The sequence below is a fragment of the Moschus berezovskii genome, chromosome 11 (genome assembly GCF_049115385.1).
Source record: "Moschus berezovskii isolate FMDL1 chromosome 11, NW_MosBer_1.0, whole genome shotgun sequence".
NCBI lineage: Eukaryota > Metazoa > Chordata > Mammalia > Artiodactyla > Moschidae > Moschus > Moschus berezovskii.
This window is the reverse complement of record NC_142470.1, coordinates 79,219,009-79,246,964: the sequence shown is the minus strand read 5'-3', so window position 1 is coordinate 79,246,964 and position 27,956 is coordinate 79,219,009. Positions and strand designations below refer to the sequence as shown.

General features: G+C 46.8%; 2 protein-coding genes across 3 annotated transcripts in view; one reads left to right on the top strand and one right to left on the bottom strand.

Annotated features, from left to right (window-relative positions):
* ATP6V1E2 (ATPase H+ transporting V1 subunit E2) overlaps positions 1-27,956 on the bottom strand; it is an 82,135-nt gene that overhangs the window by 15,264 nt on the left and 38,915 nt on the right. The gene's annotated exons all lie outside the window — the stretch shown is intronic.
* On the top strand, positions 240-26,873 carry TMEM247 (transmembrane protein 247). Its single transcript, XM_088841789.1, has 6 exons — positions 240-356; positions 1,239-1,592; positions 4,362-4,751; positions 26,240-26,352; positions 26,511-26,598; positions 26,706-26,873. The coding sequence occupies exons 1-6, from the start codon at positions 240-242 to the stop codon at positions 26,871-26,873; spliced, it is 1,230 nt and encodes a 409-aa protein (XP_088697915.1).

Below are 27,956 nucleotides of genomic sequence, written 5' to 3'. Positions count from 1 at the left end.
TGGGGGAATTCTAGTTTTCAAAGTGGTCCCTAGCAGTGCTGAAGGCCCACCCTGTAGTTCTTCATAAAAGGCACCTCAAAGGTATCTCTGCCAAAGGGGCCCTAGCGACTGGTGGAATGTGGGTTATTATGAGGACAGGCAATTGTGATGGTGGTCGGGCTGTGGAATCTTGTGAGGCCAAATGTTAATGCCTCAAAAAATGTCCTTTGGCCCCACCTGGCAGTGTTGTGGTTTTCTGGATGGCGACAGAGGATAGGGAAATGATGGAAGGCCGAGGGGCAGGAGAAAGTTGCCCAACCTTCCCCAAGATGGCGCCTGACGACCCCATGTCTGAAGGAACGCCAAGGGCTTCGTTGGTAAGGAGGATGCCTCTTCCCACTGCCCCAGCCCGTCCCAGTGAGGGGAGGAAGAGCACAATGGGGACACCATGAGCTAGGGGCTGAGTGCTGGGAGATTCCAGAGAGCTGCTAAGAGGGGGTGGCATGCACCCTGTCCCCACACTGGCACCTGGCTGTATCCAGGGACCAGGTAGCCTTCATAACATTGAGAAGTCACCTGAAGTTGGCTTTAATCTCCCTCATCTACCTCTCCACTTCCCAGGTGGCTCATCTGGTAAAGAATCTGCCTCCAATGCAGGAGACCTGGATTCGATCCCAACTGGAGAAGGGAAAGGCTACCCACTCCAGTATCCTGGCCTGAAGAGCCATGTACTGTATAGTCCATGGGGTCCCAAAGAGTCAGACTCGACTTTCACACACACAATCTACCTCTCCATGGGTGGGGGGCAGGAGTGGCTTTCTTCCTCCTACAGATGGGGATCCGGGTCCTCCTATACAGAGGTACTCAGTGCAGAGCCTAGGTTTCTTCCTCCCTCTGGAACCTCTAGACGACTGGGTATCTAACTGATCTCAAACTAGTTGTGGGGATGGGGTGAGTCACCTGCAAGCAGCAATTTGAAGATCACCAGGAAGACAGACTTCTACTCAATTTCCCCACCACACCCACTTGCAAATTTAGGGTGCCATTCCTCTGTCAGTTTGCCCTCTCCTTCTTAACTCTCAAGGTCCTGATACCTCCGTGTAAGTCTCTCCTAAGAATTCAGTCTAGATGCCTACAGTTCACAACACACTTTCAAGCACCCCCAGGGCACTGTGCCTGGGACTGCAGAGGCACAGCAGGGTGGGAGGCGGGGCCGCCCCATACTGACTCCTCCCATCCCCTCATTTCCGTCTCCCCAGCCCCAGGAGGAAGACACCCCGAAGCCAGACTCCTCCTACGACTACCTGGAGGAGATGGAAACTTGTGAGGACAGAGGCTGCCCGGGGCCACCTAAGTCACTGTCCTCCAAGGCCGGCCCCGCTGCCACTAAAGGACAGGCGGGCGATGGACCCGAACCCGCCGAGCTGCCCTCGGTCCCAGCCACAGCGGCGCTGGGGACCCCAGTGCACGAGCGCAACGCCGAGATAGAGCTGGAGAAGGTGCGCATGGAGTTTGAGCTCACGCGGCTCAAGTACCTGCACGAGGAGAACGAGCGGCAGCGGCAGCACGAGGAGGTGATGGAGCAGCTGCAGCAGCAGGCGACGCCCCGCCTGGTAGGTGACAGGTCCCGCCCGGAGGCCAAGGTGCGGGACACTCGGGGTGAGGGGAGCCCGTCGCTGACCTGCACAGGAAGCCTAGTTTATCCATTTGGTGGCTGCGTTCCACCCTCCCTCCGCTCACAGCTTTAGAGCTTCCATGTTAATTAAACTCAGATCCAGCTCTTCAAGGAAGGTTGGCCCCAGAACCACCTTGTCCACGGTTTTCCTCCTCAGGGAAAACTCAGCATTTCCTCTCTGGCTAGATTCCCACCCCTCTCCTGTCTTCTCGGCATGTCTTAAAACAGGATGCCTGGGCCTAGACTGCGGACACCCCCACCACCCCGACCCTCCACGCCCCCCAGCCGCGTCCCCTCCAATGCTCCCCCACCCCCAGCCCTGACCCCGGTGGATTTTGATAGAACCATCCCCCGCCCCACCACACACAGACACACACCTTCCCTGATCAGGGCTGCGTTTGTTCTATTGGATCACACTGCCTTGCTGTCAACTAAAACTTAGATATCTTTTGGCAGGAAATGGGCCACTCTCCCCTAACCTAAACGGGGATAAGAAAGTCTGTGTGTGATGAAATGGGATGGGAAGTTCCTAACACTGTGGCTGGACCATCATAAGCACTAAATAATGAAAGATGTTATTGTTTAAAAGCAGCACTGTCTGAGCTTTCAAATCAGGCAGTACTAGGTTAAAATCCTGGCTCTGAAACATGAATTGCATGACACTGGGCAAATCCTCTTTGAACCTTGGTTTGCTCATCCGTAAGGCAATACCTACCTCATAGGGCTGTGGGGAGGATTAAACGAAAGAATACATGTGAGGCACTCTGAAATGAGCCTGGCACGTTGAGGTAAGCACTCAATAAATGTTAGCTATTACCATTTTTATGTACTCATGCAATTCACTTCTTGACCCAAATACAACAACCTACGTTCATCACTTTTTAATTTTATTGGGATGTAATGTATTAGCTATGCTTCCCAGTTCTGAGTAATCCTCAGTTCTGAGAAACATGCCTTTTCTGGCTTTATCCAAGTCATTGCTATAATTGTTGAGGAGGATATGACCTAAAGTACATACCACTAAAAGAGCTCCCTACAGGTTAGCAATGTTCCATTAATCAGCACCCTTGAGTTACATTTTCTCCAGCTCACATTTCTCTACCTTGTCGAGAAAACTGTACTGGTACACACAGTCAAATGGTTTCCCAGAATTAAGATATTACATGATAGCATTTCCCCAACTGACTGGTCCATGTTCTTTTTAAAGAAAATTAAGTTGGCTTTGCATGATTTGCTCTCAATGAACACACGTTGGCTTCTTGACAATTAACTTTTGTTTTTCTTGCTCATGAAATACTTGCTTTTTAGTTTGAAAATCTTTCTCCTTGCTGGAGGAGATGGAAGTCTTTATAGTCCTATCTGTCCTCTGTCTTCCACTTAAAAAAAGAGACCATTGGAAGTGTTTTGAAAAGTCTAAAAGGTTTCACAAATGCACAGTTTGTTATCAAAATCACAAATGTCAGTCATTAGCGTGCAGACCACCAACAGCAGCAAAGAGTCCATGGACACAGAGCCACACCAGTTCTGCAGAGAAACACAGTATCTGTCCAGTCCTCCACTCCCACCCCAGAACACTGGGTTTCTTCCTCTGGTCTTCTGCCTTCCTTGCCATTCATTTTAGACGCAGCTTTACTGGAGTCATTTTCTGCCCTGCTCAGTTTTATTTAGCTGCCCTCACATTTTATGTAGTTGTTTCAACAGTATTGTGTCCAAAACCCCACCTTTAACAATATTTTACAAAGGCGTTTTACTTCCTGTGCATTTCCTTGGAGAGTTGAGTTTATTTTTAAATTCCCAACTCTCTTTTTCTGGGTGGATGGGTGAGTAGGTAGACAGTTGTTATCGTATTGAAAAATACCTCTGAATATGTTTCTAGTGAATTCAGAGCTTCACCAACCCAGCTTTAAAAAAATGTGGCATGAGTTGAAAAGATATTTTAAAGAACGAACCATAGGTGTGATGCCTTCTTAACTGCAGATCATAATAGTTACATCAGCTTTTACTCCACTTGTATGTTAATGCTTTTTACAGCCTAAATGGGGATCTGTTTGACCCTAATGATACAGATCCTGGAAAAGAGCAACACACAGGCAGAATCAGCCAGACAGCTCAAACTGACCACACCCAAGACCCTGAGGGTTTAGGGAGCCCCATCACCTGTCTACTACCTGCCCACAGGAGAGACACACCCTGGGCTGAAGGACTGCAGCCTGTCCCAATGTGACACGCGCCAGCACCCAGAAAAGCACATACACTCATTTGTGCCCAAGGGATGCCCTCTCATTGGGCCACTATCCAGCAAAAAAGGTGGGGCATCAGGGGAGACCGTCCAGGGAACTAGCCCAAGACCCAGTGTCCAGATCTGGGGATCTCTGAGCAGGAGAGAGACTGCCCACGTGTGGGACCCACAGGCTGCATGGAACGTGCAGAGAAAGGAGGGCGGCGGCCTGACTCAGGAGGCCTAAGGCCAGGCTCAAGAAGTGAAAACTGATGAGTCCCCTCTGTGCCAGTAGCCTGGAATTTTTCATTCTTGTCTTACTCTTCCTCCTCACTCTCTTGTGAATTGGGCACAATTACCCTCACCTTGGGTGAGGAAGACAGCCTGCCTAAGGTCACATTCAGGAAGGGACAAGAGCAGGAAGGAAGCCCAGGTCTGCCTGGTGCCCAGGCCCCAGCTGGTCGTTTCCACTGTCTTCTTTCCCCACAGTTCTCGGGAGGCCTCCAGGACCTCCTGCTTCCCCAGAACCAGTTCGCCATGTTCCTGTACTGCTTCATCTTCATACACATAATCTATGTCACCAAGGAGATGATCTTCTTTCTCTTCTCCAAGCACTACCTGTTCTGCATTGCGGCCATTTTGCTCTGTTTGATTAAAACTTTATGGTCATACTTCCAAGTGCCTTCGCTCTCTCTCCATCACTGGGCACCTCCTTCCCTCACCTGTGCCCCCCTCCCCCAATCAGAATTTGCCGTTAGGAAAGGTTTGCTGTCAGACATTTACACCTTAGTGTGGAGAAACGTGTTTAGGCCTTGTACTAAGCCTGAGTTCTCACTGTGGGTGAAGAAGCTTTGTTTCCCAAGAGGAGGATTTCAGAAGGTAATGGGTTAAGGAGGCATCTGTAGGGAGAAGGGGTTTAGAAAGCCTTTCCAGAACCACAGAAATTATACCGTGACTGGGCTGACTTGGGATCCACTGAATCTTCTCATTTAGACAGATCTTGTCTGAGGTGTGAGGAGCTGAGGGAGGCTTGGAGGTAGGCCCCCCCAAGGAGGTCCACATCCCAGTTCCCATATGTTACCTTATATGATTAAAAAAAAAAGACTTTGGGATTAAATTAAAGCCTTGAAATGAAGAAGTGATCCTGGATTATCCAGATGAGCACAGTGTAATCAAAAGGGTTCTTATAAGAGGGAGGCAGGAGGGAGGGAGGCAGGAGGGTGAGAGGCAGAGAACATGTGGCGGTAGGAGCAGAGCGGGGAGTGATGTGGGACCACAAGCCAAGAAATGTAGGCAGCCTATCAGTTCAGTTCAGTTCAGTCGCTCAGTCGTGTCCGACTCTCCGCGACCCCATGAATTACAGCACGCCAGGCCTCCCTGTCCATCACCAACTCCCGGAGTACACTCAAACTCATGTCCACAGAGTCGGTGATGCCATCCAGCCATCTCATTCTCCGTCGTCCCCTTCTCCTCCCGCCCCCAACCTTTCCCAGCATCAGAGTCTTTTCCAGTGAGTCAACTCGTCGCATGAGGTGGCCAAAGTATTGCAGTTTCAGCTTTAGCATCAGTCCCTCCAATGAACATCCAGGATTGATCTCCTTTAGAATGGACTGGTTGGATCTCCTTGCAGGATAAGGGACTCTCAAGAGTCTTCTCCAACACCACAGTTCAAAAGCATCGATTCTTCAGCGATCAGCTTTCTTCACAGTCCAACTCTCACATCCATACATGACCACGGGAAAAACCATTGCCTTGACTAGACGGACCTTTGTTGGCAAAGTAATGTCTCTGCTTTTTAATATACTATCAAGGTTGGTCATAACTTTCCTTCCAAGGAGCAAGCGTCTTTTAATTTCATGGCTGCAATCAGCATCCGCAGTGATTTTGGAGCCCAAAAAAATAAAGTCTGACACTGTTTCCACTGTTTTTCCATCTATTTCCCATGAAGTGATGGGACCAGATGCCATGATCTTTGTTTTCTGAATGTTGAGCTTCAAGCCAACCTTTTCACTCTCCTCTTTCACTTTCATCAAGAGGCTTTTGAGTTCCTCTTCACTTTCTGCCATAAGGGTAGTGTCATCTGCATATCTGAGGTTATTGATATTTCCCCCAACAATCTTGATTCCAGCTTGTGCTTCTTCCAGACCAGCGTTCCTCATGATGTACTCTGCATATAAGTTAAATAAGCAGGGTGACAATATACAACCTTGACGTACACCTTTTCCTATTTGGAACCAGTCTGTTGTTCCATGTCCAGTTCTAACTGTTGCTTCCTGACCTGCATACAGGTTTCTCAAGAGGCAGGTCAGGTGGTCTGGGATTCCCATCTCTTTCAGAATGTTCCACAGTTTATTGTGATCGACACAGTCAAAGGCTTTGGCATAGTCAATGAAGCAGAAATAGATGTTTTTCTGAAATTCTCTTGCTTTCTCCATGATCCAGCGGATGTTGGCAATTTGATCTCTGGTGCCTCTGCCTTTTCTAAAACCTGCTTGAACATCTGGGAGTTCACGGTTTACATACTGCTGAAGCCTGGCTTGGAGAATTTTGAGCATGACTTTACTAGCGTGTGAGATGAGTGCAACTGTGAGAAGTTAGAAAAGGCAAGAACATGGGCTCTTTCCTAGAGTCACCAGAAAGGATGCAGCCCTGCCAAAGCCATTTTAAATTTCTGACCTCCAGAACTATAAGAGAATAAATGAGTTGCTTTAAGCCACTACATGTGTAATAATTTATGACAGCAGCAAAACTAACACAGGAAACAAATACAAGAGCCAAAACTCTGTAAGCTCCTTCCAGCTCTGCAGACATGTCTAGATGGCATCACCATGCCATTGGCAAGGGTCCATTTGACCCTGGCCTGAGCAGGACTGCACACAGTCCATCACACAGGCTCAGAGCCTTCCCTCAGCAACATGCAGTTCAAGAAGAGAAATGCTGAAGCTCCAGGGAGCCCAGGATATACCTATCTGGTATCCTAATCATTGAGCAGTACAGGCCTGGGTGAGGTGAGGGCAAAATCTGGGCATACTCCTAGGGGCCTTGGGAAGGAGGCACTGAAGTCTGATTAGAACCACAACAAGTCAGCAATGCTGCTCTTGTGGAAAAGTAGAAGGAGAGGGTACAAAACCAAACACGCCACACAGCCCAGCCCTCAGATCTCACACACACACACACACACACACACACACACATAGCTAATAGCTGCCCACAATAGACAGATGCACAGATAAGCAGGCAGCAACGGCTAAAAGGAACAAACTTTGGGCACCAGAAGGCTCACAGAGGGCACAGATGCAGTGGCCCGGTGTGTGTGTGCTCAACTCCCCTACCCCCTACACACACACACACACACACGAGGTTGTCAGCTGCCCAACCCCACCAGCCCCATCTGAGAATGATGGCCAGTGCGGGAGACTTCAAGAATAACGCAGCAAACTGAATGGACACAGCTGTGCAATCAGTCAAATCTTTTTTTTTTTTTTTTTGACCCCTCCTCTTCCTGGACATGAGGCTCTGCTTTAAGAGGAACAAAAGAATACATCTCTGTCTTCTTGGGCTCTCTAGTGATGCTGAGTGAAAATACATGAAAAGAGAAGACCACCCTGGGATTCAATGTCAGGACATATTATCATGCACTTCGGTCCACAGTGACTTCTTATTTTCCACCCAGTTCAATGCGTCCATTCCCATTTGTAGCTGCATGTGGCAGGTATTTACTTGAAGGTAATAAAACTGTCATTTCTGATTAAACTTTCAATAGAATTTTTTTGCTATGGGTCACTTCTCACAATCTCTTAATTTGATCTGGGTTTCTGGGGGGCAAGGATTGAGGCAAAAGAAGAAGATCTTGCTTTATTGACTACACAAAAGCCTTTGGCTGTGTTGATCACAACAAACCATGGAAAATTCTTAAAGAGATGGGAATACCAGACCACATTACCTGCCTCCTGAGAAATCTGTATGCAGGTCAAGAAGTAACATTAGAACCAGACATGGAACAGCAGACTGGTTGCAGATAGGAAAAGGAGTACGTCAAGGCTGTATATTGTCACCCTGCTTATTTAACTTATATGCAGAGTACATCATGTGAAATACCGTGCTGTATGAAGCACAAGCTGGAATCAAGATTGCCAGGAGAAATATCAATAACCTCAGATATGCAGATGACACCACCCTTATGGCAGAAAGCGAAGAAGAACTAAAGAGCCTCTTGATGAAAGTAAAAGAAGAGAGTGAAAAAGCTGGCTTAAAACTTAGCATTCAAAAAACTAAGATCACGGCACCTGGTCCCATCACTTCATGGCAAATAGATGGGGAAACAATGGAAACAGTGGCAGACTTTATTTTAGGGGACTCCAAAATCACTGCAGATGGTGACTGCAGCCATGAAATTAAAAGATGCTTGCTCCTTGGAAGAAAAGCTATGACAAACCAAGACAGCATATTAAAAAGCAGAGACATTATTTTGCCAACAAAGGTCCATCTAGTCAAAGCTATGGTGTTTCCAGTGGTCACGTATGGATGTGAGAGTTGGACCATGAAGAAAGCTGATTGCCAAAGAATTGATGGTTTTGAACTGTGGTGTTGGAGAAGACTCTTGAGAGTCCCTTGGACAACAAGGAGATCAAACAGTCAATCCTAAAGGAAATCAGTCCTGAGTATTCATTGGAAGGACTGATGTTGAAGCTGTAACTCCAATACTTTGGCCACCTGATGTGAAGAACTGACTCATTGGAAAAGACCCTGATGCTGAGAAAGATTGAAGGCAGGAGGAAAAGGGGACAACAGAGGGTGAGATGGTTGGATGGCTTCACCAACTTGATGGACATAAGTCTGAGCGAGCTCCAGGAGCTAGTGAAGGACAGGGAAGCCTGGTGTGCTGTGGTCCATGGGGTCACAAAGAGTAGGACATGACTGAGTGACTGAACTGAACTGCAGGAGGAGATCAGGATATCAAAAAGATTAAGGTTCAGATGTTTAATCTGCTAGAGCAAATAGAATTGAGAGTTTGAAAAAAAAGAAGTGCTATAATACCATTTATTTAATCAGCCTTTTGTCAGGTAAGACTAGATTAAATGCACCCATTTTCCTTTTAAATCTTTAGAGAAAGACTGAGTAAACTTTCAGTTGTTAGCATCTCTTCTCACCCCCTTAGCAATGGGCATGAAATCTCCCTTCTGCCTCTCCTCCTACTCTGATAGAAGACTGGAGCCAGTAAGAGAAGATGTGCCCTCAGCAAAAATGAGAGCATGTGACCATGAGGTCACTCCCCAAACTTGGTATAGGCCTCCCAGTTCAACTTGAAAGCAGGAAATCAGAAGGGAGAGAGAAAAAACGATGAGAGATGCAAAGGATAGGAAAAAGGCACAGCCTAGAGTTACCAAGCAGGCAACAAGTCAACACACAAGCCCTTCTGGAGCATCTCCAAAGTGCCTGGTACTTGGTTACATGCTTTATGGAGGCCTGGTAGGTAGACATGTATATCATCCCCATTTCACAGACAAGGATACTGAGGCTCAGAGAGGTTAAGTGATGCACCCAAAACCATCTTAGATCTCAAGTCTGACTCCAAAACACATGATCTTTATACACTTACACACTCCTAAAATCCTGCCTCAGAGGATTTCACAGCCTTGCTTGGGAGATACAGCTGATACACACTAAAGTGTCAAGAAACTATCAGGCACATAGACCTCAGTGGTGAAGGAGATTAAATGAGAGGGCCCTGGAGCACAGGTGATCGGAAGTCTTCTCAAAAGAGCAGCTCACAGGGGCCGGTAAGCCTGGGACAGGTAAAAAGGAGCAGGGAGAACTCACCTGAATTCAGACCAGTGTGGGATCTTAATTCAAAGAAAGGAGTAGGCTCATCCTCACTCTGGTGAATAGTAACAGACCTGGAAAAGTGATTTGGAACCAAATTTTACAGTTTTGAATGTTGGTCTGAGGAATGTGAACTTAATCTCTTAGGAAATAAGCGATGTTCAAACTACTATGCTATTGCACTTATTTCACATGCTCAAAATCCTTCAAGCTAGGCTTCAGCAGTGTATGAATCAAGAACTTCCAGATGTACAAGCTGGATTTGGAAAGGCAGAGAAACTGGAGATCAAATTGCCAACATTCATTGGCTCATGGAGAAAGCCAGGGAATTCTAGAAAAACATTTACTTCTTCGTTGACTATGCTAAAGCCTTTGACTGTGTGGATCACAATGAACTGTGGAAAATTCTTAAAGAAATGGGAGTACCAAACCACCTTACCTGTCTCCTGAGAAATCTGTATGCCAGTCAAGAAGTAAAAGTTAGAACCAGACATGGAATGATAGACTGTTTCAAAATTGGGAAAGGCTGTATTTTATCACCCTGCTTATTTAACTTATATGCAGAGTACATCATGTGACATGCTGGGCAGGATGAATCACAAACTGGAATCAAGTTTGCTGGGAGAAATATCAACACCCTCAGATATGCAGATAATAGCACTCTAAAGGCAGAAATGTTCCCTTGGTATGTTTAATTTTCTTGAATAGATCTCTTGTCTTTCCTATTCTGCTGTTTTCCTCTATTTCTTTGCATTGATATGGAACAACAGACTGGTTCCAAATAGGAAAAGGAGTATGTCAAGGTTGTATATTGTCACCCTGCTTATTTAACTTCTATGCAGAGTACATCATGAGGAACGCTGGGCTGGAAGAAGCACAAGCTGGAATCAAGATTGCCGGGAGAAATATCAATAACCTCAGATATGCAGATGACACCACCCTTATGGCAGAAAGTGAAGAGGAACTCAAAAGCCTCTTGATGAAAGTGAAAGAGGAGAGTGAAAAAGGTGGCTTGAAGCTCAACATTCAGAAAACGAAGATCATGGCATCCAGTCCCATCATTTCATGGCCAATAGATGGGGAAACAATGGAAACAGTGTCAGACTTTATGTTTTGGGGCTCCAAAATCACTGCAGATGGTGATTGCAGCCATGAAATTAAAAGACTCTTACTCCTTGGAAGGAAAGTTATGACCAACCTAGACAGCATATTAAAAAGCAGAGACATTACTTTGCCAACAAAGGTCCACCTAGTCAAGGCTATAGTTTTTCCCGTGGTCATGTATGGATGTGAGAGTTGGACTGTGAAGAAAACTGACCGCCAAAGAATGGATGCTTTTGAACTGTGGTGCTGGAGAAGACTTGAGAGTCCCTTGGACTGCAAGGAGATCCAACCAGTCCATTCTAAAGGAGATCAGTCCTGGGTGTTCATTGGAAGGACTGACGCTAAAGCTGAAACTCCACTACTTTGGCCACCTCATGCGAAGAGTTGACTCACTAGAAAAGACTCTGATGCTGGGAGGGATTGGGGGCAGGAGGAGAAGGGGACAACAGAGAATGAGATGGCTAGATCACCAACTCGATGAACATGAATTTGAGTGAAATGTGGGAGTTGGTGATGGACAGGGAGGCCTGGTGTTCTGCGATTCATGGGGTCACAAAGTGTCGGTCACGACTGGGCGACTGAACTGAACTGAACTGAACTGAAAGGCAGAAAGTGATGAACTAAAGAGTCTCTTGATGAGGGTGAAAGAGGAGAGTGAAAAAAGCTGGCTTGAAACTCAGCATTAAAAAAAGTGAGATCATAGCACCTGGTCCCATCACTTCATGGCAAATAGAGGGGCAAAAAGTTGAAGTGGTGGCTGACTTTATTTTCTTGGGCTCCAAAATCACTGTGGACAATGACTGCAGCCATGAAATTAAAAGATGCTTGCTCCTTGGAAGTAAGCTATGACAAACCTAGACAGTGTATTAAAAAGCAGAGACATCACTTTTCCAACAAAGGTCTATCTAGTCAAAGCTATGATTTTTCCAGTAGTCATGTACGGATGTGAGAGTTGGACTATAAAGAAGGCTGAGCGCTAAAGAATTGATGCTTTCAAATTGTAGTGCTGGAGAAGATTCTTGAGAGTCCCTTGGACTGTAAAGAGATCAAATCAATCAATCCGAAAGGAAATCAACCCTGAATATTCATTGGAAGGACTGCCGCTGAAGCTCCAATACTTTGGCCACCTGATGCAAAGAATCACCTCAGTGGAAAAAACTCTGATGCTGGGAAAGACTGAAGGCAAAAGGAGAAGTGGGTGGCAGAGGATGAGATGGTTAGATAGCATCACTGACTCAGTGGACATGAATTTGAGTAAACTCCAGGAGATAGTAGAGGATAGCGGAGCTTGGCATGCTACAGTCCATGGGACCACAAAGAGTCAGATAGTACCGGTGACTGAATAACAACAGTGACCCTCCCCCTAAAAGGGGAAATTCTTCCCCCACCCCCTCTCCTGGGGGCCATGTTCTTGCCTTGACCTTTTCTTCCCATTTCCAATCTAGAAACATTCGTTCTAACGTCCCCATGTGAAGACTGCATTTAGCTGTAAAAGAAACCCAGTTATAGTGGCTTAACAAAGTAGGAGTTTACATGTCTCACACACTGAGAAATCCCTGGTAAGACAGTCCACGATGGTGAAGTTTCTCTAGGAAGTCATAGAGAACTCAGTCATAAAGGACCCTTCTTTTCGTTCCACCATCCTTAGCATGTGGCTTTTATCCTGCTCACTTCATGGCTTTTAGCCTCATAATCTCAACATGGCTGCCGTGGCTCCAAGTATCAACTCCTGGTCAGCAAAGGGGGGAAAGAAATGAAGCCACCTCTTAAAAGCCTTCCAGAAAGATCTACTTAGCGACTTCTGCTTGCATCTCATGGGTCAGACTGGTCATGTTGCTGCTCCTAGCTTCAGGACATCTTTAGTATAGTAAGTTTTTGGCCTGGACACTGTTGCAGCCTTGAACAAAATTAAGATTCTGATAGTATGGGGAAGAGGGGGGAAAGAGGGGTGGATATTGAATAAGCAAATAACTGTGTCTACAGTACCTTGCTGCTTTCTTAGGCCCAGCTCTCACTCCCTGCCTCAGTGCTGAGCCAGCATCATAGTCCTGTCCGGGTTGAGACAATTGGGTGGAGCACAGCTGTGGCCAAGCTGGGTCTGGGCAACGGCTGCACTTCTGCCTTAAGGCCTCACTCACATACCACAGCAAGAAGGTCACAGTTTTCTGTCAATACAGGACTGGAACATCTCTGCCTTCATCCTCTTGACCTCTGCCTGAGGCCCCAGGATCTTACACAACAAGGGCCTCAGCCTTGCCTGGGGCACACCCCTTGGTGCTAGGTTGCAGGAGGAGGCCAGTCTGCCCCTAGAGTCCCTCCCCTTCCTGAGTCCCAGATCCCGCAGAACAGGGCCCAGTGCCCCCAAAGTCTGTCCTGTTCCCACTCACACTGTGTTGCTGAAGACTGAGAGCGTAACAGATCCTACATGGTACACTCCACGATAGCCCAAGCAATTAAGCACTAATAATAATGTTTCAAGCAGTCTTAGGAAGAGAAAGATAGAAGAATCTTGCCTGCTGTCCCAGTGGAATCACATAGGTTGCAACCCCGAGCCCAGGGACAGACGAGGATCCTGGAAATGCTCAGATCTGCAAGGAGAGAAGGAGGAGCAGGCTTGGCTTCCAACTTCCCTGCCATCTCTGTTTCTAATCCCACTTCAACACGCAATGGCAAGCCAGTTGGTTTAGCTTTCTAGGCGTCATTTGGGTGACCTACCAATTACCTAGGCTCTCAGGTTTTTAAAAAAAGAAAATAAAAAGGTGGGGGGGTGGGTGGAGAGAATGGGACCAAAGAGCCTTGGGTCTGATTTCAAAAATTCCAATTTAATTGATCTGAGATCGTGTCCAGAGAGTTTGGTAACTTGAACACTGCCCCAGTTGATTGTAACATTTTCAGCTTCATTACAAAAACTAAATCCTTGTGACTCGACACATGATCTGAGGACCAGCAGCCCCAGGTATCTTAGAAATGCAGCATCCCAGGTCCCACTCTGGACCCATTGATCATTTGCGTTTTCGACAATATTCTCAATGACTCTTGTACACAAGGACGTCACAAAAGCGCTGCTCTAGGTAAAGTGAATTCAACCTTTGTTCAGTTGCAAAGACAGTGCTCTCGGCCTGGAGGGTCTTGGGCTGGGGGCAGAGGGAGAGTCGCGGGCGGGGTGGGGGGGGGGGTGGAAGCAAGACAGGAAGGAAAGGAGAGAGGATAACCAGCGTGCAGCCCCTGCGAGGGCTGTGGGAGCCCCCTCACAGCTGGCAGGCACAGGCTGAGTGGCCACGCTTCTGCCCCTCCCCTCCATGCTCTTCACCAGCCCTTGCTCTGGGCTTCTGAGCAACCAAATAATTGCTCCCAGCAGTCCGCGATTCACCAGAAACTTCCGGAATCCCCCCAGGCCTGTCTCTGCCTCTGTCCTTTTTATGATCTGGCTCCGTTGTAGCTTGGGGAAAAATCTTGCTAATATACATTCATTCATTATTTAAAGGTTGCCACTGTTCTTTCAGGAAGGTTAAGCATGATTAAAAGACGGGATTTTTTTTCCACAGGGCACAGCAGAAAAGCTAGGACTCCCGCATTTTTAAGCTGTTTTGGCCAAGCCTTGTTGCATAATTTAAAGTCTGTGACTTATTTAGATTTAATTAGCCAAAGGAGCAGCAGCTGCAGGTTCATTAGTTGGTATTTATTAAGCACCCTCGGAGGGCTAGGTCTGCTGCTCTTTAAGAGCTCCAGACTTACAAATTTCCTATACTTTAAGAAAGAGGGAATCACAGAGAGGGTTAGGAGGCAAGCATTTTGGTTCCTCAAGAACAAAGGGGTGGCATCAAAGCACCTGGGGTCAGGAGACAAATCCCCCAAATGCCTCTGCCAAGAGTCAGTGATTTAGGGACTCAAGGTGACAATGTGATAACAGGGTACAGGCTCAGCTCTACAAATGAGAGGTGTTAGTAAGAGAAGGGCAGAGGATTTAGGGGTCAGAGACCTGACTTTAAGAACCAGGAGAAGTGAAGCGATCAGAACTCAGCTCCAGGATCTTCGGGGCCCAGTGCAGAAGGAAAATGAGGGTCCCTTGTTCAAGAACCACTGAAGATTTCAAGGTGGGGACAGAATCCTGGAACCAACTGTGGGGTCTGGCTAAGTGCAGGCCATCCCCCCCACCGAGCATAGAGCCCGGGGGCAGTGCAGCACCCATGAGGCTGGCCCTCAAGTGATGTGGGAGACCTTCCGGGGTAGGGGGCTTTTGTGGATCCTCTGAAATCCCCCTCTGGTCCCTGACACCCCATCAGCCAGAGGAAGGGGAACAGGTACTATGCATTTTGAAAGGGGGTAGGGACCACGGGAGCAGGCCCAACTGCCGAGGATGCTGAGTCTGGTTGTCTAAGGGAGGAAAGGTCCCCATGCAGGCAATGTCCGGGATGGTGGCAGGGTGGGGGGTGGCTCATACCCCCACCAGCTCTGGAAGCAGAGTCTGGCTGAGTGGGAGACACCTCTTGGTGTGCAGGTCACGCCCCGGGCTTGCAGCTGCTAATCTCAGGGCTAACACGAGCACTGAGTTCCCCAATTCTTGGCGTTTCCTCTCCCTCCTGGCTTCCTCCCCAGTCCCATTCAGCAGCTAGTTTTTCTCTGGGCTAGAAAATCCCCAAATAAGAGAATAAAGCTACACTTTTTACCCCCATGAGCCTCATTTGTATCAAATGACACAGTCACTTTGCCTCAAACTTTGCATCAAAGGAGCCTTTGTAGGGTCCTGGGGCAGAAAGCAGGTCTTGGAAGAGAGCCACCGGAAAGCCATGCAGAAAGTGCTGAGCAAGGCAACCCTTGGCTGACAAGGTGGGGCTCAGCAGGAGGGAGGTGGGGGAGATGTCCTTGGGAGCTTCCCCCATCCCTAGGTAGGGCGTATGCCAGACAGTCTCTACCACGGAGCCACTCTCCTCCCAGCTGGAGCAGCTAATTGTGTGCTTCAGGGACCACCCTCTGCCGGGCTTCAGTCAGTGCTTGAGGAGCAAATGAATGAACAAGTCGATGAACAAAAGGATGCAGTCGACAGCAGACAGCCTGAGAGAAGACTCTGAGCTCAAGCCTTCTGTGTAGATGTCCTGGAGAGGAGTGAAGGGCTCACGCATTTACCCAGTAGCTACTGTGTATTCTGCCCCGTCCAACACACTTCATGTCAACTCATCTCATCCCATGGCCACCCTATGAGTACGATAACCATCCTCACTCTGCCAATGAGAATGAGACTCAGACAGGTTCAGGAGCTGCCTGAGCTTCCTGGGCTGGAAGCCTGGCAGGGACCAAGAACAGCACAGAGACGAAAGTTGCTTTAAAGAATGCTGAGAAATCTATCTCGTCTGGTTGGATGTCAATGAGATTCAGAGCTGCTTTGATAATAAATGTGAGGAGTGATGTTACCGTATTTCAAATGCTAGTGTGAGGTCCGCTGTATCTCCATATTGTGCACACCTAGGGGTAGCAGCTTCAAAGGCACTCGACTGAAAAATCTGCACTTTTCTTCCACCCGTTCTCTGCCTTCCTCCCACTAAAGGTGGTGGAGGGAAATATCTCTGAGAGGGGACATGTCAGTCCTCACTCACGGGCTCAGTGGGGCAGGTGAAAGAGGGGAGCTGGCCAGGTGGAGCTAACAAGAAAGGAAGAATCAGCATAAAAGAGACAGCCCCCCCACGACTCCCTCCTGCCCATTTCACCCTGTGTCTAGTTCAAGGGCAGTCAGGAATCCAGTCTTTTTAAGAGACACCTGCTGATTTTTAACTGTTGACTCCATCTTTTTAGGCACTCTATGGACAAAAGTCTGCAGGCCCACCAACTCACAACCTTTGAACTTGAGATGTGATTTCCCTTATGATACAGTCTTCTGTTTCACTCAGAGATGTGCTGGGGGAATTCTTTAAACAGAAAATATTCCTAGTTACAAAAATAGAATATGATTCACTCTAGCCCTGCATTAAGCAGAGAAGCAGCAGTAAAGGATGTTTCTTCCCTTCACAAATTGCCTCACCTTGAGGTGTTTCAAGAGACAGATCTCTTTATGCATTTCAAATCAAGCTAGAATGGGGAAAATCTAGTTTTCATACAACTTGAAGGAAAACAGGAATTTGACTCAAGCCTGGATCAGGATTAAAGAAGGGGCAAGGCAAGGGCCGGGGGTGGAGAAATGAGGAAAGAGAGTGCATTGCAGGCAGAGGGCAAAGCTGGGTGCCCTCACTTAGGGATGTGGAGAGAGATTGACAACAGCCCTGTGAGATTGGTGAGATGGAGCCTGGGGGCCGGATCCAGCCAGAGAGGGGAAGAGGATGAGGGCATATCATCAGTTGCCATGGCAACAAAGGAATAAGGAAAGGGGAGGGGAGAAAAGCAGGGAGGGGGGAATCTCAGAGAAGAGCTATATTGTGCTGCTACAGCCAGGTCTCTCCCCTCCATCCAGGCACCTTGTCTATAACTCCTGGGGCCTCTACCACCTCCCCCACCTGACTCCACTCAACCTTGGCATGGATAAAATACTATGAAATGAAAATACTATGAACTGATGTCAAAGACATTCAGATACTACATGTGTAACTATAGGATGTGTTACTTCGCATCAGTCTCTAGAAGACCTCTTTTTAAAAAAATTTTTTTAAAATATTTATTTGGCTGCACCAGGTCTTAGTTGTAGCATGTGGGATCTTTAGCTGTAGCATGAGAACTCTTAATTGCAGCATGTGGGATCTAATTCCCTTACCAGGGATCAAACCCATGCCCCCTACATTGGGAGCATGGAGTCTGAGCCACTGGACCACCAGGGAAGTCCCTCCAAAAGGCCTCTTGAATTAAAAAATATTTTCTCCACTGTCCTGCTATGAAAGCCTGTACTTCAACTATCAGGACAAAAATTCTTGGACTAAGGATTTGTTCATGTTCAATTACAAACCCTCCTTAGGAACAGTAATATGTTGGATATTAACTTCTAGAATCTCATAATTTATCACAAATAGCAGGAGTCTTGGCTTCAGCCTAGGTATGTCTATTACTAGGATTCAGGCATATCTAAACGTGTATGATAAGTTAGTAGGATAGACCCCAGACAGGTCAGTTTATAGCATGATTCCAGTGACATCTGCTATGTGAACCCAATGTTCATTCCCCATTGATTTTCTTTTGGGGAACTCCCTGTTCATCAGTCTTTGCAAATTTCCAGTGGGCTGACTTCCAATTGAGGGTGGGCCCCAGACCCAGACCTGACCAATCAGAGCATTCCATCTTTTGGCCAAATGATAGGTTCTGGTGTGGACACATGACCCAAGCCTGACCAATGAGTCTCAGACTTAGGACTTTAGATGGAACTCCTGGGAAAAATAAACTCTCCTTTGGGTACTAATTAGGCAGAATAAATGTGAAGAGCGATTGGTGACTATTTTGTTCCACTTGGGAAAGCCCAACCTGAGAATACAGGTTACATGGAGAAAACCAGAGCCAAGAAGGGATGAGAAGACTCAGGGAAAGAGAGGGAGGGAGGAGAAAGAGAGAGAGTGAGACCTTGTTGGCAGATTTGAGCTCCTGGATCCACCTGAAATAAGAGACATCCCTAAGCTTTTCAGTTGCTGTTAACTTTTATTTAAATTGGGTTTCTCTCACTTGGAACCAAGAGTTCTGAAGCATGCAAGGGCTTTCCCATTTGGCTAAGGAGAAGAGAATTATATGAGCTGGAACGTGAGCTCAGCGATAGCTAATGGAGGAAACTTGGCATCTGTTTCCAGCCTGTCCTGTAGAGAAAGCCAAGCAGATGAACCTAAACAAGGGAGTTTGAGAGACAGGGGAGAAGTGGCGCTATTAGGAGGGCACACATGAGAACTCACATATGTGGGAAAGGAGTCATTACTCCACTTCTGGAGGGAAAACAGCCCTGCTCTGGCACCTTGAGGGATTGAGGGATTGATGTCCATGCCAATGGAAATGGTGGCAGGGCATCACTGAGAGGGGATGCCCAGTGGAAAACCATAGACAAGCATAGTCTGTACAATCGCAAAGGCTCCATAATAAGACCATGAACAGTCTGGAAACAACCCAAGTGTCCATCAACTGATGTGTCAATAATCACCATGTGGGACAGCCATACCATGGAATATTCAGTTCAGTTCAGTCGCTCAGTCGTGTCCGACTCTCCGCGACCCCATGAATCACAGCACGCCAGGCCTCCCTGTCCATCACCAACTCCCGGAGTTCACTCAAACTCATGTCCACAGAGTCGGTGATGCCATCCAGCCATCTCATTCTCCGTCGTCCCCTTCTCCTCCCGCCCCCAACCTTTCCTAGCATCAGAGTCTTTTCCAGTGAGTCAACTCGTCGCATGAGGTGGCCAAAGTATTGGAGTTTCAGCTTTAGCATCTGTCCTTCCAATGAACACCCAGGACTGATCTCCTTTAGAATGGACTGGTTGGATCTCCTTGCAGTCCAAGGGACTCTCAAGAGTCTTCTCCAACACCACAGTTCAAAAGCATCGATTCTTCGGCGATCAGCTTTCTTCACAGTCCAACTCTCACATCCATACATGACCACGGGAAAAACCATAGCCTTGACTAGACGGACCTTTGTTGGCAAAGTAATGTCTCTGCTTTTTAATATACTTGGCAGTAAAAAAGAATAAAGCATTGATCCATGCTACCACATGGCTGAACCTTGAAAACATCATGCTAAGTGAAAGAAGCCAAACATAAAAGACTACAAATGTTATAATTCCATTTACATAAAATGTCCAGAATGTGCAAATCTCTAGAGAGACAAAGTAGATTAGTAGTTGCTTAGGACCAGGGGAACAGAGGGACTGGGAGATGAGAGCTATGGGTACACAGTTTCCTTTAGGGTGATGAAATGTTCTAAAATTAACTGTGGTGATGGTTGCAAACCTGAAATGCTAAAAGTCATCTAATTGCACACTTTAAATGGGAAATTGTATATAAGTATATAATTCATATACTTATGAATTATATCTCAATAAAGTTCTTACCCTCCAAAATGGCTCGAGGTTTCTGCTGAGTCTGCGTGTGGGGGGGATAAAGGTGAAAGGTTAGCCTCCAGGAGACACCAGGTGACCCAGGGCACTTGATGAAGCTGCTGCGACTTTGGGCGGGAGTCTGCCCTTAGATCTGACAAGAGAGACCTCACTCTGGGCCAGCACTGTACGAGGGCTCCCCTCTGACTCTTATCTGGTCTCACCCCTCCCCACAGGGTAGAAAGTCTGTAGGGCCAAGTGGATGTGCCCACTACACTCCACCTCCTGAGAACATACCATCAGCATACAGGACCCAGGAACTCCTTGCCCAAAAGGTCCCAAACCTGTTTCTCGAGCCTGCAGTCCTCTTCCCCAGGTTCATCCTCCACAGGCTAGACTGAACTGGGGGGTGGCACATACAAGAGATGTGACTGGAACTTGGATATGTAGGCTGGTTGCCCACACCAGGCCCCTCGAAGAATGAGGCAGAGCTGGGGGGTGAAGGATAAAGGGACAGACCACGGGCCGTGAGTGCAGGGTCAGGGGGGCCTGGGGCCCGCTCTTCCCACAATCACCAAGTATTCCAGCAAGTGATCAGAGAAATATGAGCATTCTCAAACTTAACCTTCCAGGTCATCATGAAGATGTATTTTTCAAGACAGTAAGCTGAAACATTTAATGATTTGTTAGCCTGCTTTATAGCTGTACGATACGTAAACACATGGCTTGTGGACCTCCATTTGTCTTCATGCTCTGGATACCCACAAACACAGAGATCTGATGCTGAGAGATGCTTCACTTGAGAGAAATCTATCAGAGCTCTTCTTTCTACAGAATCCTGCTAAGGGATTTCCCAGGCTGCATTTATGGATTTAGGAAACAGTTCATGGATTCTTTGCTCCAGGCTATAGAGATAGCTGATACACAGCTGCCCACAACCTGAAGTTGAATGATTTCTCTCAACGTCTTCTCAGCTGAGCCCACAGCTTAGGCACATAGTGGGGTGCAGGCTGGAGACTCAGTGGTTCTCAGAGCCATGCTAAGGAGTCGGTGCCTGTCTGGCTCCCTTGTCTTTCAGTTTTGTTGTTGTTGCTTTTAAGATATAACGTAGTAAGAGTCCAACTGGCAAAGAATCCTAGCAGAAGCTCATGGGAAACATCTGAGAGCAGGACTGAGGCAGGTCAGGGAGTATCCACACATCCTTCCTCTACATCTTCCTGGCAGCCAAAAACTCCGAGGAATCGTGTGCTAGTGCCCTTGCAGGAGAGACCTTCAAGACACATGGTCTCTGTCCTCAAAGAACTTATCATCTGGCTGCAAAGTAACACTGACGAGGATCATTAAAACACAACGATCCCTGATGGTCCAGTGGTTAAGAATCACCTTTCAGTGTAGGGGACCCTGAGTCCATCCCTGGCCAGGGAACTAAGATCTCACATGACAGGGCAACTAAGTCCAAGCCTTAACTAGAGAGCCTGATGCTCTAGAGCCCATGTGCTACAACTAAAGAGAAGCCCGCACACCCAACACAGTCAAACAAATAAATAAAAATAAATATTTAAAAAAAGAAAAGATGCTCAACATTTAACAAAACAAAACAAAAAAAACCACAATATAAAAACCCCACGATATAACAGAGTGTGACATAAAGCATTTTCAAGACTAGAGATTATCTCATCCAGAGTTTCTCCTTAGGCACAGCTGATCCTTTGGACTACATTACCGTTTGCTTGGGCTTCCCTGATAGCTCAGTTGGTAAAGAATCCACTGGCAATGCAGGAGACCCGGGTTCAACGGTCAGGAAGATCCCCTGGAGAAGGGACAGGCTACCCACTCCAGTATTCTTGGGCTTCCCTTGTGCCTCAGCTGGTAAAGAATCCACCTGCAATGCAGGAGACCTGGGTTCAATCCCTGGGTTGGGAAGATCCCCTGGAGAAGAGAAAGGGTACCCACTTCAGTATTCTGACCTGGAGAATTCTGTGGATTGTATAGTCCATGGGGTCGCAAAGAGTTGGACACGACTGAGTGACTCTCACCACCACCACCCTTTGCTTGGAAAGAGGGGGAGCTGTCCTGTGCATTGCAGGATGTTAACAGCATCCCTGCCCTCTAACCCACTAGATGCCAGTAACAGGCTCCCTGCCCCAGTTGTAAGAACAAAAAGTATCTCCAGACACTGCCAAATATCCCATGGGGGTCAAAACTGTCCCTAGCTGAGAACTATTGCTCTAGTATAAACACCTCCCCATAATTTCCAGTATAATTAATGTTTATAGACGGATAATTATAGGAAGCCAGATGAGGGGGTCAGTTTTCATTCCGATCCCAATGAAAAGGCAGTGCCAAAAAATGTTCAAAGTGAAAGTGAAAGTTGCTCTTTGCGACCCCATGGGCTATACAGTCCATGGAATTCTCCAGGCCAGAATACTGGAGTGGGTAGCCTTTCCCTTCTCCAGGGGATCTTCCCAACCCAGGGATTGAACCCAGGTCTCCCACATTGCAGACGGATTCTTTACCAGCTGAGCCACCAGGAAAGAATGTTCAAACTACTGCAAAATTGCACTCATTTCACATGCTGTCAAGGTAATGCTCAAAATCCTCCAAGGTAGGCGTCAGCAGTACATGAACCGAGAACTTCCAGACGTTCAAGCTGACTTTAGTAAAGACAGAGGAACCAGAGATCAAATTGCCAACATCTGCTGGATCATAGAAAAAGCAAGGGAATTCCAGAAAAACATCTACTTCTGCTTCATTGACTACGCCAAAGCCTTTGACTGTGTGGATCACAAGAAACTGTGGAAAACTCTGAAAGAGATGGGAATACCAGACCACCTGACCTGCCTTCTGAGAAACCTATATGCAGGTCAAGAAGGAACAGTTAGAACTGGACATGGAACAACAGTTCCAAATTGGGAAAGGAATATGTCAATCTATATATTGTCACCTTGCTTATTTAATTTATATGTAGAGTACATCATGCAGAGAAGGCAATGGCAACCCACTCCAGTACTCTTGCCTGGAAAATCCCATGGACTGAGGAGCCTGGTAGGCTGCAGTCCATGGGGTCGCTAAGAGTCGGACGTGACTGAGTGACTTCACTTTCACTTTTCACTTTCATGTATTGGAGAAGGAAATGGCAACCCACTCCAGTATTCTTGCATGGAGAATCCCAGGGACAGAGAAGCCTAGTGGGCTGCCGTCTATGGGGTCGCACAGAGTCGGACACGACTGAAACGACTTAGCAGCAGCAGCAGAGTACATCATGAGAAAAGCTAGACTGGATGAAACTCAAGCTGGAATCAAGACTGTCAATAACCTCAGATATGCAGATGACATCACCCTTATGGCAGAAAGTAAAGAGGAACTAAAGAGAGCCTCTTGATGAAGGTGAAAGAAGAGAGTGAAAAAACTGGCTTAAAACTCAACATTCAAAAAACTAAGATCATGGAATCCGATCCCATCACTTCATGACAAATAGATGGGGAAACAATGGAAACAGTGATAGATTTTATTTTCTTGTGCTCCAAAATCACTGTGGATGGTGAGTGCACCCAAAAAGACGCTTGCTCCTTGGAAGAAAAGCTATGACAAACCTAGATAGCATACTAAAAAGCAGAGACATCACTTTGCCAGCAAAGGTCCATCCAGTCAAAGCTATGGTTTTTCCAGTAGTCATGTATGGATGTGAGAGTTGGACCATAAAGAAGGCTGAGCGCTGAAGAATTGATGCTTTTGAATTGGTGCTGGAGAAGACTCTTGAGAGTCCCTTGGACTGCAAGGAGACCAAACCAATCAATCCTAAATGAAATCTTGAATAATCATTGGAAGGACTGATGCTGAAACTGAAGCTCCAATACTTTGGCCACCTGATGAGAAGAACCAACTCATTGGAAAAGAATTTGATGCTGGGAAAGACTGAAGGTAGGAGGAAAAGGGGATGACAGAGGATGAGATGGTTGGATGGCTTCACCGACTTGATGGACGTGAGTTTGAGCAAACTCTAGGAGATCATGAAGGACAGGAAAGCCTGGCGTGCTGCTGTCCATGGGGTCACAAAGAGTCAGACGTGACTGAGCGGCTGAACAACGGCAGATGAGGGGGAGATGACTGTGGGTGGGAAGAGCTGGTTCTTGAAGAAAGTGGCACCAGCACTGGGCCTCAAAGGCTGAGTAGGAACTGGTGAACCTGGCTAGAAGGACAGCCCTCCAAGGTGGGGGAGGGTGTGCTCAGAACAAGCAGCATGACCCACGTGGTTATGAGGCTGTGCAATGTCAAAAGGCGCCCAGCCGAGGGGACAGGCAGGGACTGAAACACAGCTCCCCTCTCCTGGCCAAGCCATGCCTCTTGGCAATGCGCTGTGTCAGTCTGGAGGGAAGACTGCTGTTCGCACAAAGGTGTCTCGTGCTCCCTGCCTCATGTGCTCATGGTGCTGTATCTGCCCAAAGAAGGCCATTTCCTAGTGACAAAGGCACCATGGGCCAGCCAGGAATGAGCGTGCCCTGGGATGGAGAGGAGAGAGCCAGCAGAGCAGCCAGCCCTCCGTCAGGGTCCGATGGGGACTGCAGCATCTCGAGCCTCTTGTTGGCCCCGCTAAGCTCCTCTCTGCTCTGACTGATCTGTGGGGACACCATCGCTCCTCCCGCAGAGGCCCTTCATGGAAGAATGAGAAGGAAGGTCTCTCAAGAGCTCAAGGTAGGTTGAACCAAAAGGAGAAGGAAAGTTCTAAGAAGTGAGTCTGGATCTGAGACACACAGCAGCCAGTGCACCTGGACTCAGGTTATTGTTGCTTCTGTCCCTTCCTCAGAAAGACCCTACAGAGAGGTGGTCACCCCTCGGGGATGTCTCCTGTGCCCAGAGCATCTTTCCTCCTACAAAGAGACCTTAAGACCCTGCAGGGACCCCTCATCCCATCACCTTCCCTTTCTTTGCTCATCCATCCAGCAATGGACCAGCAAAAACTAAGGTACCGGTGCTCCTGGGCGTACACGAAGAACCTCCCAAGGGTATTTTGGCATGGGGCATTTTAAGAGCCTCACATGACAAGTCCTCGCCTTTCACAAGCACTGTATGTTAAACAGCTGTCTCATTTGAGTATCATGTGAGGGAGGCGGCTGGTTCTCCCTCCTGCTTCCCTTACACCATCACCCTCCTCCCACTTCCCCAAAGAGCATGCTTCTTACCCATCCCGAATCTTCCCACAGTGCACTGGCTTGAGGGAACATGTATGGCACAACGAAGCGAGAGTCTAAATTCCTGTATCTATGTGGAAAAGAATGGTGGCTAAATGACTGGGCAAATCAACTAGCTTCTGGTTCTCTGCTTTCATTCGAAGTGAAGGAGAATCTATTCTAGTTGTCTGTCAACTGATAGTTTTTTAATGATTACTCATATGATTTTTGACATACAACTCAAAAAGAGTTTATAAAACTGAGTGACACTGCCATAAAAAACTCCTTACATTCTTTATTATTTACGTATGTGGAAAGGTTTCTGAGATCAGCTCTTGTATCTATTTTTTAAAATAGAAATAATACTGAAACTTGACCCCTCCTAGCAATGAGTAATATTCATCTATGGATATATGATCTAATTGGGGTGGGGAAAAAAGCACTTCGTCCTCATTAAGAGATACATTTTCAATTAAGCTTTATTTTTTATGCTTCCTTTGGACACGACTGAGCAACTGAACTGAACTGAACTGAAGTAGCTATTAAATTTTCTAATAGCATTTGTTTTGATTAATTGTGATTAGTTGTCATGGTACAAATCCAGACAAAATATTCTGTAATATTTAGAATCTATGGTCACAAGAACATTTTAAAATAAATTCACTTCTTTATACATAGCTTTGTTGGAGAGACGTATGATTGGGTGAATAAAAGATTCAATCATAAAAATGTATTAGGATAAAATTCTGTTGGGGAAGTAGAAGGAAACACAAATTCAAGGAGAAAAAAAGATGAAATTTTTCCAACTGTGAAGGGAAAACTTCATGTATTTTTTAAAAGGATTATGCTGGGTATCCAATCACTATACTATTTCATTTAGAAACATTTTTCAGAGTACTGTAACAGTTTTATCTTTAAATGTCAATATTTGCATACACCAGAAAGTACACCCTATGTAACTATTTAAACTATGGAAATTTTTTGCTCCTAAAAATGTGCAAAGGGGTACACAGATTTTCCAAAAAAAAAAATGGGAGTCCACAAGAAAAACGTTTAGAGCACCAGGCTCACAGAGCTTAGCTCTTGCCTGCAAGGGGATGGCCTTCGGTGAATGCAAAATCAGCACCTTTAAGGATTTCCTAAGTCTCCAGGGACCTGGGGGCACCCTTAAAGTGCTGGGCTGGGGGTGGGGGCCTCTCACTGGTGCAAAACTGGGCCGAGGCGCTCCCCCTTCATCCTATCAACACTTTCCTCCGTCTTCTTAATTCTCTCGCTTGTTTTATTTTCAGCTTTCCTCCCAAATCCCATTCTCTCCACCACAGATGGCCTGTCCGGTCAGTGTGAGATCTCTTGGACTTGTCTATATCCCGCCTCACCGTTCCTTTCTTCCAGAAGCTTTCAGGTGGGCAGTGCCCCCACCTGCCCTCCCTAGACTCGCTGACAGCAGTCTAACACCTCTTGTACACGTGCGGCACCCACTGCTTCCTCCAGTTTTCTCTTGCTTTGGGCGAGTTCTCACTCCCCAGCTAAGCCATTCGTTTTCTCATCTGTGTCTCCAAGACTCTTCTCAGCAGTAAGAGGCGGATATAAAGAATTCAGCGAGATGAAATTCGTACTGGCACGGAGCCTGGCCTGCAGCCCGAACTGGGTACCCAGCTGCGCTCAGCAAATACTTGCTAATCGCGCAGTAGAATTTTCCCTCTGGCCAGTGATTACAGAAGTCTGGGCTTCCTAGCGTCCTCCTTGTCCGCCCAGGGAACCAAAGAGTTTCCAAACCCCAGGTCTCCTTTCGACAGCTTGCCAAGTAAGAGTGATGGAAAGGCCCTCCCCCTCCCGCCACCGCTGCCGCCGCCGAGTCCGCTCTGGAAGCCAGAGGCCGAACCGTGGACGTGGAGAGTGGGTGGGGGGAGCCGGGAGCTATGAGGTCATGCTCGGGTCACGTGACCGTCCCCGCATCTGTCAACCGTGATACAATTACTAAGCCGGTCTCGGCGTGCGACATTCAAACCAGTTCTCTCTCCCTCCCTCTCTCGCAGGCTCTGGTCCCTTTCACAACAAGGGACCGTCTCAAAAGTGTAGGATCCTGAAGGATTTGGCTCCAAACGTTACAATTTAAAGGGCTGGGCTAGAAAGGAGGGGAGAGAGAAAAAAAGTCCAAGATAGCACTTATTGCTGCTGCAGTTTGAAAATTATGCTTAAGGCTCCTTAAAATCTTTTCTGTCAAAGCAATTTGGCATATGTGTTAAACGGTCTTTTAAAAATCTTCATATGGCCTATTAATTCCATTTCTAGCGTGCTTGTACGGGAAGTAATTCAAACTGAGGCAAAGGTTTAGGTACATGAAAGTCACTTTGTTATTGAAATTAACCAACCATATAAGGAAAGTGAATAGATTAGAGTATAAAAAAACAATATAATATTGTTCAGTTGTTTAAAATGATTTCTAAGAATCTTTCATGACATGGAAAAATGTATGAAACAATGACCACAGGGAGTATTTGCTGAACACTTCCTATGTACCAGATGTTCTGCTAAATGCTTTCTATGGATTGATACTTACACCCTTAGGAGACAGATACCATTATTATCCCTCTTCTAAAAACTGTGGCCTAGAGAAGGAACCTGCCTAAGGCTGACTAGCTAATAAAATGGGGAAATTGAGACTCAGCAATTACCCAAAGGGCTTACCTAGATAAATGACAGAAGCAGGATTTGAACCCACAAAATCTGAGGCTAGAATCCAGCCTTTTAACCCCCATGCTCTTAACTGCCTGTCACAGTAATAAGTGGCAAGAAATCAGTATGAATATTGCACACACACCATCAGGTCAGTAGCATGTACACACACACAATATATGAATAGCAAAAGAATGGAAGGACAGACACCCACATTCTCACAGTGGCATCCCTCAGTACTGCAATCACCAGGGATTTAAGTTCTCTTTATACTATTCCGAATCTTTTAATGAAGTGTGTATGTATTAATTCAACAAGTAGACAAAATGT